An 18,636-nucleotide genomic window follows, 5' to 3' on the forward strand; every position below is an offset into this window, starting at 1 on the left:
TACAGTGTGTGTTGGCCATGGCCCTTGCCTGTATGCTGCATAAACTGCAGGACTGATTGAGGAAATGACAAGGTGAATAGCTTTGATCAGGGGTCACCAACCTACGGCCCGGGGGCCGGATAAGGCCCGAGGGACTCGTTTATCTGGCCCGTGGCAACTGCCACCACCCGCTTTTACCGGCGTGGCACGGGGACCCACTTCCGGGTTGGAGGAGCACAAGAAATTGTGTGTTCACGTACAGCGCACACTCCCCCGCCCTCTGTGCAATTGTCGCTCGAGACACCAGCCTGAGGCAAGGAAAGCTTGGAGACCCCTGGCTTTATGGTCCCAGCCCGTCTAAGCTATTACCAAGCTATAAGATAGAAGACAAGCAGTGTTATAAACAATCCAGGTAAAATGTGAGATTGTCCTTTATTAGCTATCTTTAACGAAACATTCACATCAGGTATAGCTGGACGTTCATTTACTTTTACGCACTTCTCATGCATTTTATAATGACTGACTCAATCACTAGTCTACCACACACAATTTATATACTATCTGGCCAGAATTCCAGCTTCTGGAGTGCAAGACTTGGCTTTTTTCTTTTTTCCCCACTTAGCTTTTAAGTATCATGGCAGTAGTATTTAAGACTTGGAGGCACAGAAATGGATATTAAGTGCTTTGGGTAGAGACACTCCAGTTAACTTGCTCTGGGTGTGGAACTACCCTGTTGAATTCTGTAGGCTCTGTTACCACATCTGCCAACATGAAATGCACCTTCCATAAGGCCCATGTGAGAGCACAGCTGTATCTTTCCTGCAGAAGAGCATGCCACTAGATTTCAAACAAACGTTGCAGCTCTGAAAAACGGGGTCCTATATTCAAAGTCTTGCAGCACACTGCGAATGCCCAGCAAAAGGCACTGAGCTCCATGCAGCCGTGTTGATTTTAAAAATGAAGTTTAAAAGGGGGAGGGGAACAGCCTGGGAAAGTTCCTGACAGCTTTGTTACCCTTCAAAGTTACAAGGAAGTCAATACAGACTAACGCCAATACCTTCTTCAGCAGACGTTTTTACAAGACTTAAGCGGTGAAAAGAAGTATGGAATCATGCTGTGCCCATGAGGACATTCTGGAGCCAGATCTAAAGAGAAATATTGTCTTCTACAGTACAGGCATTTTGTCCAGGGCCATACTGGCAATTCTCTTGTCTCCCTCTACAGCAGGAGGAGGAATATTCAGCATAATGCAGTGTTTCCTCTACCTTCCTCTCAAGGCTAATAATTCAGTGGGAGATGCTTCTGCAGGACTCCTGCTCACTGTGTTTTAGTATAAGCAAAAACCCTTATCTCCCTCTGCTTCAGCCAAGAGTCACTGTCGCAGCATCTCTTCAGAAGTGGTCCACCAGTGAGGGGTGCCCTTAGTCAGCCCTTGGAAGAAGGAGGGAAGTTGATAGAAAGCAAGACCATGCCATGTGCCAAGAGAGAAGTCTCAGCATCTGGAAAGAGAAAAGTATGCATTGCATTTGTGTCTATTTGAGATATGTGCCAACCCTTCATTGTAAACTCTCACAAGGTTGGCCACAACAAACACAATTCATAAAATAATCCAGTGCTTCTAAATAGAACCAAATCATAGCTAAAAGTAAAAGGGGGCTTCCCCTCCCACAATCTGTCACAGGAAAGTTTTTAAAAGGCTAATCAGAAAGAAAAATTTGTTTTTGCCTGCTATCAAAAGCCAATCAGTATCTGCACCGGCCTAATCTTGGGTGGGGGGTTGACTGATCTATAGCTGGGAGGGCATATTCCTCCATTGCAGGGAGTTGGACTAGATGATCCTCAGGGTCCCTTCCAACTCTATAAGTCTATGATGCTGCCACCAATAATAATAATAATAATAATAATAATAATAATAATATAATAATTTTTATTTATACCCCGCCCTCCCCAGCCAAGGCCGGGCTCAGGGCGGCTAACAAGCAAAAATAAAAATAAGTTGAATGAATACAACTTAAAAACAAAATTAAAATACAACATTAAAATTTTGAAACATTACAATATTAAAATGTAGCCTCATCGCAGGAGAAAGGAAAAAGAAAAAAGAAAGGGGGAGGGAATCAAATTGGCTCCAAGCCAAAGGCCAGGCGGAACAACTCTGTCTTACAGGCCCTGCGGAAAGAGATCAGATCCTGCAGGGCCCTGGTCTCATGAGGCAGAGCGTTCCACCAGGCTGGAGCCAGTGTTGAAAAGGCTCTGGCTCTGGTTGAAGCCAATCTAACTTCCTTAGGGCCTGGGACCTCTAGGGTGTTGCTATTTATGGACATTGAGGCTCTCTGTGGGGCATACAGGGGCATACTAAGAAGGCCCTATTCTGAATTATGGCGTTCCAGGCTTTGCTAGGCCATCTCCTTTGCAACCAGGACTGTACAGGGGCAACCTCTTCAGGTTAACACTGCAACATTAAGGATGGGTCAGAAGAGCAACTGCTTCTAGTTGTTCCGTAAGGGCTCTAAGGGAAGCCCGACGTGGCCAAATTCAAGCAGGCTTACCTTTCAGCGAGCAGGAGAGAGTGAGCCAGTGAGCCAGCCACAGCCTGCATGCCAGTGGGCTGAGGTGAACAGAATTCAAGCCACGGGTATAACAAGCCTGCAGAGAAGAGAGAAGTTCTGTTGGATCAGAGAGACTTTCATTTGAAAAGCAACTGCTAAATGCAAGGACATTCACCACTAAATTCTGACATTAAAAGCTGGGCTGGTGTGTGTGTGTGTGTGTGTTTAAGCCATTCAAGCTGTCCTCATTTGACATAAGACTGACATTACTATTTCTGAAAAGGGTGACAGTGTTACTGTGCAGTATAGCACAGCTTGTGGAATGTGGTCCACGAAAGCTTTTAAGCCACAATAAATAGTCTTTTAAGGTTACCCTAAAGGTACGACAGGGACGCGAGTGGCGCTGTGGGTTAGGCCACAGAGCCTAGGACTTGCCGATCAGAAGGTTGGCGGTTTGAATCCCCGTGAAGGGGTGAGCTCCCGTTGCTCGGTCCCTGCTCCTGCCAACCTAGCAGTTCGAAAGCACGTCAAAGTAGATAAAAAGGTACCGCTCCAGCAGGAAGGTAAACGGCGTTTCCGTGCGCTGCTCCGGTTCGCCAGAAGCGGCTTAGTCAGGCTGGCCACATGACCCGGAAGCTGTACGCTGGCTCCCTCAGCCAATAAAGCGAGATGAGCGCCGCAACCCCCAAGTCGGTCACGACTGGACCTAATGGTCAGGGATCCCTTTACCTTTAAAGGTATGACACAGCTCAGTAGAGCACAAGACTCCTGATCTCAGGGTCATGGGTCTGAGCCCCACACCGGGCAAAAAGGTTCCTGCATTGCAACGGGTTGGACTAGATGGCTCTCGTGGTCCCAGGTATGATTCTAGCCCTTGCCCTTGCATGCGAGAACTGGCACAGCCACGGCACCTCAGTTTGCTACAGTATGCAAAACTTCATCTCACCGCTTGCACTTCCTCATCGGTTAGCTGCCCCACACCCAGTTTCAGCATCGCTTGGTCCAGATGGTGCAGCTCTGCTATGTGGCTCTGCAAGCGGTATCTCAGGAAGAGAGATGGCAAGCGAGGAGTTAGGAACAAAACACGGCTTAGGACTTTCTGGGGGGAGAAGAGAAGGCGGTGGGATTAAACTGCACGATGGTAGTCAGCAAAGCTTTTCAGAGGTGCCCTGCTTCCCCAGATCAAAATGTAGCTAACAGGAGGTTATGGTCATTCCCCTCCAAAAAGGCGAGCACACAAGGCACCATAGATCAGCAACAAATCATATGTACAGTGGTGCCTCGCAAGACGAAATTAATTCGTTCCGCGAGTTTTTTCGTCTTGCGATTTTTTCGTCTTGCGAAGCACGGTTTCGGAAAAGTTTTGGAAAAGCTTCAAAAATCATCAGTCTTCAAAAACCTCAAAAAAGGCTACCACACCGCGTGCTATGAGTTGCTCCTCGAAGTCAAGTCACAACTGTATTAACAGTAAGAAAAAGGAAACAAACTTGCAAGACGTTTCCGTCTTGCGAAGCAAGCCCATAGGGAAAATCGTCTTGCGAAGCAACTCAAAAAACCAAAAACCCTTTCGTCTTGCGAGTTTTCCGTCTTGCGAGGCATTCGTCTTGCGAGGTACCACTGTAGTAGGTTTCAATTTAAGGAGAAGCAACTGTTTGTTGCACCTTAAGGATATATAGCTGGAAAGATTGATAGTCTTCAAACTCAGTCCAAACCTAGGGGTGCTGCAGTTGGTGGCAATGGATTTAGCTGGGTCGTCAGTATAATCCCATTTAATTTCTGGAATGGCACTTACCAACTGCTGAACCCTGAGTTGCTGGATGCCAAAGGGGTGTCCCACAAATAAGGTCCTCACAGCTGTAAGTTCTCTTACATCTGGGTGGCATCCTTCTTGCACCTTGAAGATTAAGATATGTCATTGGTAAAAAGAAAGAAAGAAAAGAAAAGCACCAAACAGCTTTCCAAGAACAAAAGAGGATGGGAATCTTGTAAAAACCTGAAAACTAATCCTGCTATAACATATAGCAGCTGAGCACATTTTCATTCCTGGAACAAATGAGAAGTTCCTGTTTGCTGTAGTCATGACACCCTTCCCAAATAAGTTGTTGTTGTTGTTAAAACCCCACCCCTCCAGCTGGGTTGCCCCAGCCACCCTGGGTGGCTTCCAACACACATAAAAACATAATAAAACATCAAATATTACAAACTTCCTGATACAGGGCTGCCTTCAGATGTGTTCTAAAAGTTGTATAGTTATTTATCTCCTTGGCACCTGGTTTGGCGAGGGCATTCCACAGGGAGGGCTCCACTGTCGAGAAGGCCCTCTGCCTGGTTCCCTGTAGCTTCACTTCTTGCAGTGAGGGAACCGCCAGATGGGCCCTCAGAGGTGGACCTCAAGTAACTGGGCTGAATGCTGGGGGTGGAGACACTCCTTCAGGTATACAGAGCCAAGGCTCTTTAGGGCTTCAAAGGTCAGCACTAACACTTAACAATGCTCTGCTTCACCATTACCATGAGGAAAGTTGCTATGCCATATTACCTAGTTGCATTAATGGGATAGGTGCAACAGAATTAACATTTTTTCTTGTTAGATAGGCATTTCTTCGGCTTAGATGGAAAACTATGCACACAGAGTATCTGACCAGTAAATACTTTATTAGGCCAACAAATTGACTGTATGCATGCAGATCAGCCCAACTTGAATTATATCCTCTTGTCCTTTATACAACTCACTTTGCAATAGGTTTTCTAGAAGTTCAATCAGATGGTTTCAAAACTAGACGGCTGCTGGCTGATGTGGAATTTGTTTTGTTGCCTTTAGGGTGGCTTTATACACACTAGCTGACAGTTGTAGGCTACTTTTTTTGACCTAAAACAGTGCTGACTGCCCAAGGGCTATTTGGGTTTTGTTTGGGGTTTTTTTTGGTTATTTTGGGAGAAATGTATGATTAACTTATTCTTGGATTATCCTTTCTGAGCTGCATTGTAGTGGTCATTCATTACAAACAATAAAATCTGACTGAGCAGGGGCGGGAGGAAACCTTCCACCAGTGTAGCTAATACCCACTGTTGTTTGGTTCCTCCCTTCCAAAAATTGTCCCATAAAGAATAATAAAGGCCTGAATTTACTTCTTTTTCTCGTCGTCCTCTACTAAAATTGCAAGCCATTTTTATAAACTGACAAGTACTCAAGAGTGCATTGCCAGAAAGCCACTGCATAAGTGACAAATCAGTAGACACAAGTATCAGAGCATCCTTTTCCTTGCCAGCATCTGCTAAGCCAACTATACAGTCTAGTCTCTTACTTGAATGACTTTTCTATACATGCTCGTATTCAGGTCAGGGTTTTAAAAATCAATCAATCTCTGGAACGACTTTAAAACCGTATAATTAAGGTTTCAGAAGTTTGCAGTGCTTTGTTCACATGACAATAGGAAAGTAGAATCTAGACATTATGAAGTTGGTAGTGATGGGCCAACTCTCAATATATAAAAGCCTTATTTCTGCAAAGCAAGACATGTGTCCAAAGACTGCCTCTCTATCAGCTGGGATGGGGTGGTAATTAGATACCTTTTTGCAGAGATCCAGCATCTGTTTCTGAAGCTGGGAATCCACTAGGGAGCGAGAGAGGTTCATTAGACCATCAATCACTTCTGGGTATGCCTCCTTTCTCATATTGTGGTAGGTGTCCAGAAATTCAGCTTCTTGTTTGGAAGTCCAGAAGTGGCGGATCAAGAGTTGTCTTGGGAACAGATACCTTGGGAAGGAAAGATTGTCAAGAAGATACACATTTCAAAACCAAGACACAGCTGGGTATCAAGGAACATTCAAATCGGCCACAGGAACCCAAATTCTGCATTTTGCAGCTTTTGTCGATTTTGCAGGTTTTGCCTGTTTTCTACAAATTTGACTGCTTCTTCCAGCCAAGACAAGGAGCAACCAGTTATGTGATGGCTGAAACCTCAGCCCCGGACAAGCAGAAGCCCTCCTGAACTTTGCTTCTGCAAGTTTAACCAGACCTTGTCCACAGACTCTCAAGTTACCTTCATTTATTTTAAAATGAAATATTTTAATAAAAAAAACCCCAATGTTTTCAGAATGCCTAGTAGACCATTTTCTCCCTCACGAAATCTGCCTGGCAACTTGAAATAATATCCTGATGCCTTTCTCTAAATTCTTCTGCCTTCAAAAAAAAAAAAAAAACAGGCAGTGCAGTATTTTAGAGCTACTTTTGTCAGTTGTGATATAATCTGTTTCTTGTTAAAGTTCACATTAAAATATTATCAAGCCTATACGGCAGGCATCCCCAAACTCAGCCCTCCAGATATTTTGGGACTACAACTCCCATCATCCCTAGTTAACAGGACCAGTGGACAGGGATGATGGGAATTGTAGTCCCAAAAAACATCTGGAGGGCTGAGTTTGGGGATGCCTGCAATACGGCATGCTAGGCTGTGATCCAGGGCTGTTAAGAGCAAGCCTCAAACATAAATGATGTTATCTTTAACTGTTTTTAACTCCCAAGCTGAAAACACCTATTTGGAACAAACCAAGGAAGGGGTGGGGGAGCTGCTTAAAGGTGAGCGCCCCCCCCCCCCTTTTAAAAAGTTTCTGGAGAGTTTAAAGCAGTTTGGGAGTTCTGTTGGGAAAACAACAGAGATGGTAAATGTTCAGAAAAAATGTGGGAGGGTGCATGGTTGCTGCACGATGAAATGCCACCCAGAGAAATTCACCAAAAATAATCCCTTTAGACTGAGCCTATGCATGGGGAGAGGATACAATGTGGAGCTGTGACTAGGGAAGCAGAGACTCAGAAGAGTCAGGGCTTGATCCCACCCCCAGTGATTAATAAGATATGAATGTGCTTTTGCAGTCTATTTTGGTACCTGCTAAAACACAAAGCAAGGGACACGGGTGGCGCTGTGGGTTAAACCACAGAGCCTAGGACTTGCTGATCAGAAGGTCGGCGGTTCGAATCCCCGCGACGGGGTGAGCTCCCGTTGCTCGGTCCCTGCTCCTGCCAACCTAGCAGTTTGAAAGCACATCAAAGTGCAAGTAGATAAATAGGTACCGCTCCGGCAGGAAGGTAAACGGTGTTTCCGTGTGCTGCTCTGGTTTGCCAGAAGCGGCTTAGTCAGGCTGGCCACATGACCCGGAAGCTGTACACCGGCTCCCTCGGCCTATAGAGTGAGATGAGCACCGCAACCCCAGAGTCGGCCACGACTGGACCTAATGGTCAAGGGTCCCTTTACCCTTTACCTAAAACACAAAGCTGTACTCTAACAAGCTCTTCATCAAAGAGCAGTGCAGGTAAGTGATGAGAGGGAGAGGGAGAGAAAACCCCCACTACTGTTGCCAAGCATTCACCCTCTCACAGTTAAACCTTTCATCTGAACAGGCGCACAGTTGTACTTACATGAGCAAAAGAACCAGGTAGTTGGCAAAAGGAGGAAGAGAAAGAATCCCAACTGGAATGGCCTTGATCAGATCTCTGCGAAACTTCAAAAATGCTTAGTCAGTAGAGCCGCCATGCACACACCCAAAACTACTGCAACTGTGAGGAAAATGCACATATAAAGGGACTGATGAAGCAGTGGCCTGCAAGGCACCATTTTATGTACTCTGGCATTTTATATGCCTCAAGGCTGTGTCTCTCGCAAACTATGGATGCTATATCATGGGTAGGCAAACTAAGGCCTGGGGGCCGGATCTGGCCCAATCACCTTCTAAATCCGGTCCGGGAATCAGCGTGTTTTTACATGAATAAAATGTGTCCTTTTATTTAAAATGCATCTCTGGGGTATTTATGGGGCCTGCCTGGTGTTTTTACATGAGTAGAATGTGTGCTTTTATTTAAAATGCATCTCTGGGTTATTTGTGGGGCACAGGAATTCGTTGTTGTTGTTTTTCAAAATATAGTCCATCCTCCTACAAGGTCTGAGGGACAGTGGACCGGCCCCCTGCTAAAAAAGTTTGCTGACCCCTGTGCTATATGGATGCCTTTTGATAGCTTCTTATTAAAGTGGTAGCATTTTCTTTGCAGCGAGAAAACACTATTCATATGTGGTATCAGGTATGAGGCAGCTAGAGACACAGCTGCCAAGGCACAACCAGAAGCCTTAAAGTGCTCTCCGAATTGTGCATGGGCAACAGAAAATAGGCTGCAATTTTACTGCCCATCACCTGATTGGGATGGGAGAAAAATAGCTCTTCTATATGAATAATTATGCTGCAGCCAATGGACAATGCCATGCAATAGTGTGTCTTTCTTTACACCTGCTTTTTCTGTTGGTTATTTTCCATATGTGGACCTCCACACACACATCAGCAACAATTTATTGACCTGTGACCTACATCCAGTCCGCTATGTCTATATCTGTTATACAGCTGTCCATGGTGATGATGTTAGACTGGCAACCTTTATGTAAATGTCACTTAGCTCCATATTGCAACACAGCACATTGCGTTTGAAAAACGAGAAAACCTTCCCTACCTCAGCTTTTCTTTGTTTGAATAAAAGTGTTTAGATGGAATCTTTCAAGAATAAGAACCCAAATTTCATCCCTTCTTCTCTACAACAGAAACATTTTTACTCTAATTCAGCCCAACAATATGATAAATGTTCAGGCAACGAAGAAATAAATGCATTGGGTGAAGGTTGGCAGAAATCAAGCAGAGCTGCCAGACTTTGTTTATTTGCTTTTGCTGAAGTACGGAAACCTCTTAATTAATCTACCCTAGATGCAGTAAATATTAGTCCACCTATTTGTATTAGTATAGTAGATCCTCATAAAAGTTGCACGTGGTTCTTGCTTATCGATTCAGAAGCTCTCAGTGTGTAGTGGGACAGGGGAGACCTGGCTTCAAATTCCCGTTTGGCTCTTAAGTTGGTTGGCTGACCTTGGGGAGTCCCTCTACAATGACACCCACACAGCACCTAACTTGTCTTTTTTAAAAGATGTGATAGAAAGGGAGAGGGACCATGCATATTGCCCTATGCTCTCTGAAGGAAAGTCAGGATAAGATACAGTAGGAGAAATAAATCCCAATTGAGGGATGGCAGGTAGTACTTAGTTACTCCGTTGCTGTGGATTTATTTCTGTATTCTTTCATTTAAAAAAACCAAACCAATTCTATGAAGTTATATTTTTCATCTGTACAAATTTTACAGTAATACCCTCCTGCAAAAAAGAAGTAAATCCAGAAAGCAAATGGAATGCGCAATTGTACATTTTGACCAGAGGATGGGTTGGTTTTTAGCAGATGGGGAGAGAGGCCAGCAAAATCACCCAGTGTCAACTCACAATTGGAGGAAACTGCAAGATTTGAGAAAAGGGAGCTGTCACTCATTCTTGCCATTTCAGAATGAAACCAATTTTAGAAAATCAACATTGCATCGAACGGAAGCAAACATGCTTCCAGTGCAGGTATGTCCCCGAACTGAACATTTTTCTTGTCAACCCTATTTGATTATCTCGTGAAACTCCTCAGTTTACGAGATGGGAAGTTGCTAGACAGCTAGAGCATCTTAAGTGGGCTCCTCACATAGGAAGAAGGGCAGCTGCACAACAGTGGACACTACCAAGTGTCTCCTGAAATCAATTTGACTTGTTGACTACCACTGTTGCAGACAAAAGTAAAAGCCTACCTGTCTTAGTCTCTCCATCTCCCTGTATGGAAGCTGATGGAACTGGATCTTTCTATATGCCATGTTTGCCTTTATTCTTCTTATTTCTTTCATTTCTGTAAAGAATATCCAAAATCCTGTGCAAAATACAGAAATATTTTCAGATCTGGAACTGTTCTCCCTGAATGTTCACCCTCATGCCAAAGTCCTTCCCAAGCCTTTTACCTAAGAATAGAGCATCACTGCATAAAGAACAGGGCTAGGGAAGCTCTGACCCTCCAGATACTGCGTTGCAAGTGGCCGTGGAAGATGGGCATTGTAGTTCAGCAAAATCTGGAGGACCAAGGATTCCCACAACTGGCATAAAGTAACACATACATGAATATTACGTCTCTGTCTCTCCCTTGCCTTGAATGACTTGAATGGTTCTTCAGATCCCTCTTAACCCTTCTTTGTAAAACTCCAGCCAGCTAAATTGTTTTCTTTGCTTTAATAGTGTCAGGACATTATAGGGAAAGCCCAAATGCCTTGGCACTTCAAAGGGTTTTTCACAGCCTAACCTCTGTCTAAGGTTGCCATGAGGGTAAAAGGACATGCTCCTTGCACGTCATTCAGAGCTTCTCAGAAGCAAGAGATAATGGGATGTTTCCTAATCTCTTAAACAGGTTTTGTCTTCTCTCTCTTGCTATGCCTCTTACACATGAGCTTCTAGCACATTACTACTTCCTTCTCTCTAACCCTGCAGAATCCACTGGCTTCTTCTACAGAGGGTCTTAAATTCTTCTCACTCCTGCCTTTCCTTACTACAGCTATAATTTTGTTAGATGTACACGGAACTGCCTTTACTCAGAATTTTAACATGTTATTCCCCACCCCAAAAATTACACCATGGACTGCTTTTTTGCAGATTTTTTTTCCCAGCAGGAACAAGCAATGGAAAGCTCCATGCTCTCCTTTCTCATTCTGAGCTCTTGAGGCTGAAATGGAAATTTTTGTTCCAAGCTCTAAACAAACACAATTCCTTTTGAATTCCAAACTTGTAAGAATTATGCTTCGTAAGACTAGGATTTATGAGAACAAATAGGATAAAGCCATGGTTTGCAATCATGGCATCATAAACCATTGTGTGTGTGTGTGTGTGTGTGTGTGTGTGTGTGTTGTTTTAAAAGCACAGTTCTCCAAAAGTGGACCTCGCGGGAAACCACAATTTATTTAAAATAAAAAAGCTTTCAATCCCCTATTTATTGGCTCAAAAAAGAACAAGACAGGAGGGTGTGTGAGCATGTGTGGTTGAGGCTTCCTGCAGCTTGTCCTCATAGCAGGACACCAGTTTCCCATTATACCTGAAATGGGTCTGTACAAACACAATGCTACAAATGCCATCCATTATTGATACAAGAACTTGTTTCTTCATTCTCACTGTAACATGAGCCTCCGCCATTCCTATTGCAACACAAGAAACAGCACCCAGAAGATAAGGACTCTCCACCTAGGGATGGGTTAGAAGTAAAGAAACTACTTTACACTGACAGATGCAAAAGTGATTTGTTGTTAAGGTATCACATTCCTCCCAGAATCATGAAACGTGCACTGAGGGTTTTTTTTAATGAAAACCCACCTTTCAAGAAGGTTGAATATAGCTGGTAGAAACGTGGGAATGTTCTTTCCAAAAACCTTTCATACTTCTCATTCAGGTATTTGACTTTTGAAACCAAAGCAGAGAGTGGTTTTTTGGAATTTGCGTTTGCAGAAAATTGGCACACTGGAGGTCTGAAACAAAGGAAAGTACATGCAAGTCTTGGGTTCTATTGCCACGTATTTCAAGCCCTTTAGAATACAAGAAGGAAGTCACAACTACAATAGCTAATAAACGGGTATGTGGTGAGCAGCTGAATCTGACTGATGCACAGTCTAAGAGCTTAGCAATAAACTAGCCTGTTAAGTCCACAATGCAAAAAGATGGGGGGGAAATCCATAGGTTATTTCAGGGATAAATGAAGATGAGGTTATGTGCATAATTTTGTCCAATTGCTAATTTTGTCTAATTTCTACCAAAGTACACATTAACCTAGGGGTCATGTATTGTGGGGTTTACACCTATGAATAAGAATTGCAATAAATACCTTCTTAGATGCTGTTCTTGATTAACAACATGAGACTATCATATTAAAAGTCGGCTGTCAGGAGAATAAAAATGAAACTTGTTTTCTGTAGGAAGACACACAAATGCAAAGGGCAAGTATATTTTTTTTAGACTTGATTCCTGGAATTACATTATTGCAGGGAAGAATTTGCTTTTGTTTTATACATTAATATGTCTTGCAGTCACAAAATGCATACATAAAGTGCAGTTCTAGGTGCTCATTAAAATTTATCAATTAGGGCTGCCAAACGATTAAATAACTTTTAATTAATCAATTTAGACAGCTTATTAATCAACTACATTTTACCAAAACACCAGAATAGTTCAAAATCAGAATGCCAAAAGGACACCATCAATTTAATAACCAGGGGCTTCACTGTATTTTCCTCCTAGTTCTACAAACTGAGGTTATGGCTGATTGGCAAGGCAACCTAAAATTTTGTCATTCTTTATTACAGCAGAAAATCAGAACCCAAACAGCAGCACTGAGAGATAAAAGGTGTGACATTTAGTCTGAACCCTACAAATAAAAGTTGCCCACCCTAGTTGATCTGCTAAAGCTTTACAGCACAATCTTAACCATGTCTACATGGAAGGAAATCAATGGGGCTTTGTCTCAGAGGCAGACAATCCTATCCATTCTACCTGTCCATTAAACATAATTCACAGCCCCTCTCCTGATGCTAATCCATACAAACTTGATATCTGTCTTTAACTTTCTTTATATGGTCTTCCCATTAGAGGCTAAGGAAATGAACAACTTCACATGACTTTTTGAAAACATCTGAAGGCAGCCTTGTATCGGGAGGTTTTTAATGTTTGAGGTTTTACTATGTTTTTATATGCACTGTAAGCACCCAGAGTGGCTGGGGAAACCCAGCCAGATGGGTGGGGTAATAATAATAATAATAATAATAATAATAATAATAATAATAATAATGTATTGTTATATGTATTTTTGTTGTAAACTGCTTTGATTCATATGAAATAGTGGTATACTATAGAAATATGTTTATGCTGCCTGCCTGAGTCAATGTTACAGTGGCCAGTAAACATCTCAGATAAAGTGAAAGCAACATCACCTCCAGAATTAGAACAGCCTGGGAGGTCCAGAGGGAGGTTACCATAGATGCCCTTCTGAATGTTGTGAAGGATGCCATCCAAGGCAAGAAAATACACTCAGTTAGCCCAATAATAAATTAGTAGTTTTCAATTTTGTGTGTAACCTGTGTCTTTAACTGCTACAAAATCAACAGGAACTTATCTTACTTAGCATTCCTGAGTTCATGGCATATGAACCATACCCACCAAAAGTGGCTGCCCTAACCAACCCACCTTTCACTAATCGCCTGGCAAGAAATAGGTTATCTTGGAAGGAAGAGCAGATATCACCCAGTTCAAATGTGGTCTTCCCAAAGCCAATCTGCAGGAACATTTTGAGCTGTTTTACACATGGTGCAGAACGAGATGGTCTGCACTACTTCAAACCACACATGGAGTACAGTTTTAAAACTAGGGCACAGTAGGGAGAAAGCCGCTTCACATACAGCCTCCTTGCTGAATTAAGATGAAGAAGAATGGTGCATTTTAAAAAAATGGTATTCCCTTCTTCCTGCTGTATGCAATAGTACAGTGTTTCCCAACCAGTGTTCCGCGGCACACTAGTGTGCCGCGAGACGTTGCCTGGTGTGCCGCGGGAAAAATTGGCGGGGGGGGGGGATAAAGGGGAAAAAAATTATTCCCCCACCGCCAGGCGTGGGGCTGGGGCGGGGGAAGCCCGAGCTTCCCCCTCCCCCAGAACGGAACCCAGAGCCATGCCGAAGCTGCGCGCAGCTTTGGCATCGCTCTGGGAGCTTGCGGGGCTGGGGGAGGAGGAAGCCCTCCGCCAGCCTCCAAACCATGTCGGGAGACAGCGGGATGGCGCGCTGCGCCTCTCCCGCTGTCCCCCGAGTTTGCGGGGCTGGCGATGGGGAGGAGCAGGCTTCTCCCCCCGCCAGCCTTCCAGCCAAGTCGGGGGGCAGCGGCAAGGGCGCGCTGCGTTTCTCCGCTGTCCCCCGAGTTTGCGGGGCTGGCGACGGGGAGGAGCAGGCTTCTCCCCCCGCCAGCCTTCCAGCCAAGTCGGGGGGCAGCGGGAAGGGCGCGCTGCGCCTCTCCCGCTGTCCCCCGAGTTTGCGGGGCTGGCGACGGGGAGGAGCAGGCTTCTCCCCCCGCCAACCTTCCAGCCAAGTCGGGGGGCAGCGGGAAGGGCGCGCTGCGTTTCTCCGCTGTCCCGGACGGCTTTCAAAAGCCTGCCTTCAAAAGCCGTCCGGGACAGCGGAGAAACGCGCTGCCTTTCTCCGCTCTCCCGGGAAGGCAGGCAGGGGGGAGCAAAGGACCTCTTCTGAAGGCGGGCGGGGGGCGAAAGTCTTTGCTCCCCCCTGCCTGCCTTCCCAGGGGCTTTTAAAACGCCCCGGACAGCGGAGAAGTCCTCCGCTGTCCCGGGCGATTTTAAAATGTCGCCCGCCAGCATTTTAAGATTGCCCCGGACAGCGGAGAAGTCCTCCGCTGTCCCGGGGTTTTTTAAAATGCTGGGGGTGGGAAGAAAAGCCCTTGTCCCCCCCCCCGCAAGGCAAGGGGGAGGGGAAAAATTGAAACTTACACTTTCGTGCGTCCCTCCCGGCGTGACGCTGCGCGCTGACGTCACGGGGCTGTAATGGTGGTGTGCCTCGATATTTTTTTCATGAAACAAGTGTGCCTTTGCCCAAAAAAGGTTGGGAAACACTGCAATAGTATCAGCCATTCTACAAGATTTTGCTGCATTAAAAGTGAAAATACATAAATCCAAGCATCTTTGCAAATAGAATAGTGTTGCATGGAGCTACCTTTACTTTGAACTGAAATGATTGGGCGTTTGTTTATTTTTTAATGCAAGGAGCCTGTTTGCTCTCCAAAATGCACAGCAACCATAATTATGACAGGCATGGAGCAACTCCCCGGTGAGTAAATGTTACAACATTTGGGGCTTTTAAGACAAAAGGTGAGCATAAAATTATACATGGCATGAAGAAAGTAGATAAGATGTTTTCCTCCTCTTGTCGTAACATTCAGTCAAAGAAGCTGAATGTTGGAAGATCCAAGACAGGCCAAAAAAAATGTACTTCTTCACACAGCTGGCGCTACAGAATTCACTCGCACAAGAGTCTGCAATGGCCACCAACCCAGATGGCTTTAAAAGAGGATTAGGACAAATTCATCTAGGGTAAAGCTCTCAGTGACTACTACAGTGGTACCTCTGGATGCGAACGGGATCCGTTCCAGAGCCCCGTTCGCATCCTGAAGTGAACGCAACCCACGTCTGCACATGCCGCGATTCGCCGCTTCCGCACATGCAACTGACATCATTTTGAGTGTCTGCACATGCATGAGCAGCGCAACCTGGAAGTAATGCGCTCCGTTACTTCCAGGTCGCCGCAGAGCGCAACCTGAAAACGCTCAACCTGAAGCACATTTAACCTGAGGTATGACTGTAGTTACAATGGTTATACTGTATTCTGTCTCCACTGTCGGGACCAGTATGCCTTTGGATACCAGTTGTGGGAAACCACAGGAGGAGAGTGCTGTTGCACTAAAGGCTTGCTTTTGGGGTTCCCACATGCGTCTGGCTGGCCGCTGTGTGAACAGGAAGCTGAGCCTTTAGGAGGGCTCTTACGTTTTACGTGGTGGAAAACCCAAAAACAGCTTACAGCCTGACAATGTTTCAGGTGGCAGGGGATTTTTCGTGCTCCCTCACATACAGAAACTCTGGAGTGGGGGCGACTAGGAAGAAGCAGGTGTAGTTTAGAATCCCATATACCATAATGAGATACCACAAGACTCCTGGTTTTTGCTCCAGCATACTAACAGTTTGCCTCCCTGGAAACTGCCATGGTGCAATTGTTGCTTGTGTGCTTACTTGCTTCAGAGGTGCAAAATGTGTGGCCCTCCATATGCTGTTGGAGCACAGCTCCCCGCACCTCCCCCACCCCCAACGAACAGCTGGCCACCATGGCTGGACCTCATGGGAATACAACATGGGAGGGGAGACACACCAGAAGGTTGGTAGCCTTTCTCAAACTTGCCCCTCCCCCCAGACACTCCCATCATCCCTAGCTAGCAGGACCAGTGGGCATGGATAATGGGAGTTGTAGTCCAGCAACCACTGAGGAGCTAGCTCAGTCGGTAAAGCAGGAGACTCTTAATTCCAGGACTGCGGCTTTAAGACCCACTTTGGTCAAAAGATTCCCTCATCACAGTGGGTTGGAGCAGATCACTGTTTCCCAAACTTGTGTCTCCAGATGTTTTTGGACCACAACTCCCATCATTTCTTGCTATCAGGGCTAGTGGTCAGGGATGATGGGAAATGGAATCCAAAAACAGCTGAAGACCCAGGTTTTGTTGCTAGAAACAACTGAATCCCCTTGCTTCAAAAATAACTGACTGACCTGTGTCAATAATAATGGCTGGCCTGCGTCTTTGTTGTAGTACAGTGGTACCTCGGGTTAAGTACTTAATTCGTTCCAGAGGTCCATTCTTAACCTGAAACTGTTCTTAACCTGAAGCACTTTAGCTAATGGGGCCTCCTGCTGCTGCCGCGCCGCCAGAGCCCGATTTCTGTTCTCATCCTGAAGCAAAGTTTTTAACCCGAGGCACTATTTCTGGGTTAGCGGAGTCTGTAACCTGAAGCGTATGTAACCCGAGGTACCACTGTAATTTAGGGTTTCCCAAACTAGCCACTCTGGGCAGCTTCCAACAAAACATTAAAATACAGTAGCCTGTCAAACATTAAAAGCTTCCCTAAACAGGGCTGCTTTCAGATGTCTTCTAAATGTCAGGTAGTTGTTTATCTCTTTGACATCTGATGGGAGGATGTTCTACAGGGCGGGCGCCACTACTGAGAAGGCCCTCTGCCTGGTTCCCTGTAACTTGGCTTCTCACAGGGAGGGAACCGCCAAGACCCTAGGGGCTGGGAACTGTAGTCCAAAAACAAGACCCAAGTTTGGGAAACGTGGTCCTCGCGGTCCCTTCCAACTTGGCAATTGTAACACCCCTGGGGGCCAAAGGTTGAGAAAGGTTTTGAGTTTTTTCTGTTGTGCACCGCCTTGGGATCGGTATGCAAATTGAATACACGATAAGGAAATGGTGACAGCAGCCATGAAATTAAAAGACGCCTGCTTCTTGGGAGAAAAGCAATGACAAACCTAGACAGCATCTTAAAAAGCAGAGACATCACCTTGCCAACAAAGGTCCGTATAGTAAAAGCTATGGTTTTCCCAGTAGTGATGTATGGAAGTGAGAGCTGGACCATAAAGAAGGCTGATCGCCGAAGAATTGATGCTTTTGAATTCTGGTGCTGGAGGAGACTCTTGAGAGTCCCATGGACTGCAAGAAGATCAAACGCATCCATTCTTAAGGAAATCAGCCCTGAGTGCTCACTGGAAGGACAGATCCTGAAGCTGAGACTCCAATACTTTGGCCGCCTCGTGAGAAGAGAAGACTCCCTGGAAAAGACCCTGATGTTGGGAAAGATGGAGGGCACAAGGAGAAGGGGGCGACAGAGGACGAGATGGTTGGATGGTGTTCTAGAAGCTACCAGCATGAGTTTGACCGTGCTCTGGTCCAGGGGGTCACGAAGAGTCGGGCACAACAACAAGGAAATGACAGAAGCTCACCTGGGGACACCGCCCCCCCCCAGAAACCTGCCCTGCCTTCCCCCGACCCCGCTGCAGGCGGGAGGCGGCGCCCCCTGAGTCGGGGCTCCGCGCTTCCCCTTCCCGGCCCCCCCGCCAAGGACTCACCTCAGCCCCGGCCACGGGGGAGGCTCCGCCGGGCGCAGAGCCAGGTAGAGGGAGGCGGCGGGCGCAGGGACTCCGCCGGCCCTGCAGCGCCCGCGCAGCACCAGCCGCAGCACCAGCGCCATCCTGCCAGGGCGCCTGAGGAGAAGGAGGAGGGCGCGGGAAGAGCGCGGAGGTCCGGGCGGGAAGCCAGGAAAGCGACGACGACGACGACCCCGGGAAACGGGCCACGTGATTACCACGGGCGGAAGGAGGCTCGGCGGAAGGAAAGCAAGCGGAACCCTCCTCCTTTCCCCGCCTCCTTCGGGACACGTGACCATAGGCGGAAATGGGTCGCAAGGAAAGAGGAACTTCTTTCCCCTCTCCGGCGTGAGAACCTCGGGACCCGGATGTTGGGGCTTTTCTACAGCGTTGGGTTGAATGGGACCGAGCTCTGAGTCGGGAGTTTTGAGTCTTGCATACCCTCCAACATTTCTCCGGTGAAAATAGGGCGTCCCATTCTATAATGATATTTCTACTGTTTCTACTAGA

The 18,636-nt window shown here is 46.0% G+C and overlaps 1 protein-coding gene across 2 annotated transcripts; it reads right to left on the reverse strand.

The window, feature by feature from the left end:
- Positions 1-392: 392 nt before the first annotated feature.
- Positions 393-18,363, reverse strand: LETMD1 (LETM1 domain containing 1). 2 transcript variants are annotated; one of them, XM_028721491.2, is made up of 9 exons: positions 18,109-18,361; positions 11,771-11,922; positions 10,174-10,289; positions 7,942-8,024; positions 6,096-6,282; positions 4,321-4,422; positions 3,475-3,627; positions 2,529-2,625; positions 393-1,478 (listed from the first exon to the last, which is right to left on the reverse strand). In XM_028721491.2, exons 1-9 carry the CDS (start codon positions 18,228-18,230, stop codon positions 1,405-1,407), a joined length of 1,086 nt encoding a protein of 361 aa, XP_028577324.2. In that variant the 5' UTR covers positions 18,231-18,361; the 3' UTR covers positions 393-1,404. The 2 variants fall into 2 exon arrangements, with proteins under 2 accessions (XP_028577324.2, XP_028577326.2); XM_028721493.2 differs by lacking the exon at positions 2,529-2,625 and having other exon boundaries at positions 18,109-18,363.
- Between the last annotated feature and the right edge of the window lie 273 nt (positions 18,364-18,636).

This window comes from Podarcis muralis, chromosome 2 (genome assembly GCF_964188315.1).
Source record: "Podarcis muralis chromosome 2, rPodMur119.hap1.1, whole genome shotgun sequence".
NCBI classification, from domain to species: Eukaryota; Metazoa; Chordata; class Lepidosauria; order Squamata; family Lacertidae; genus Podarcis; species Podarcis muralis.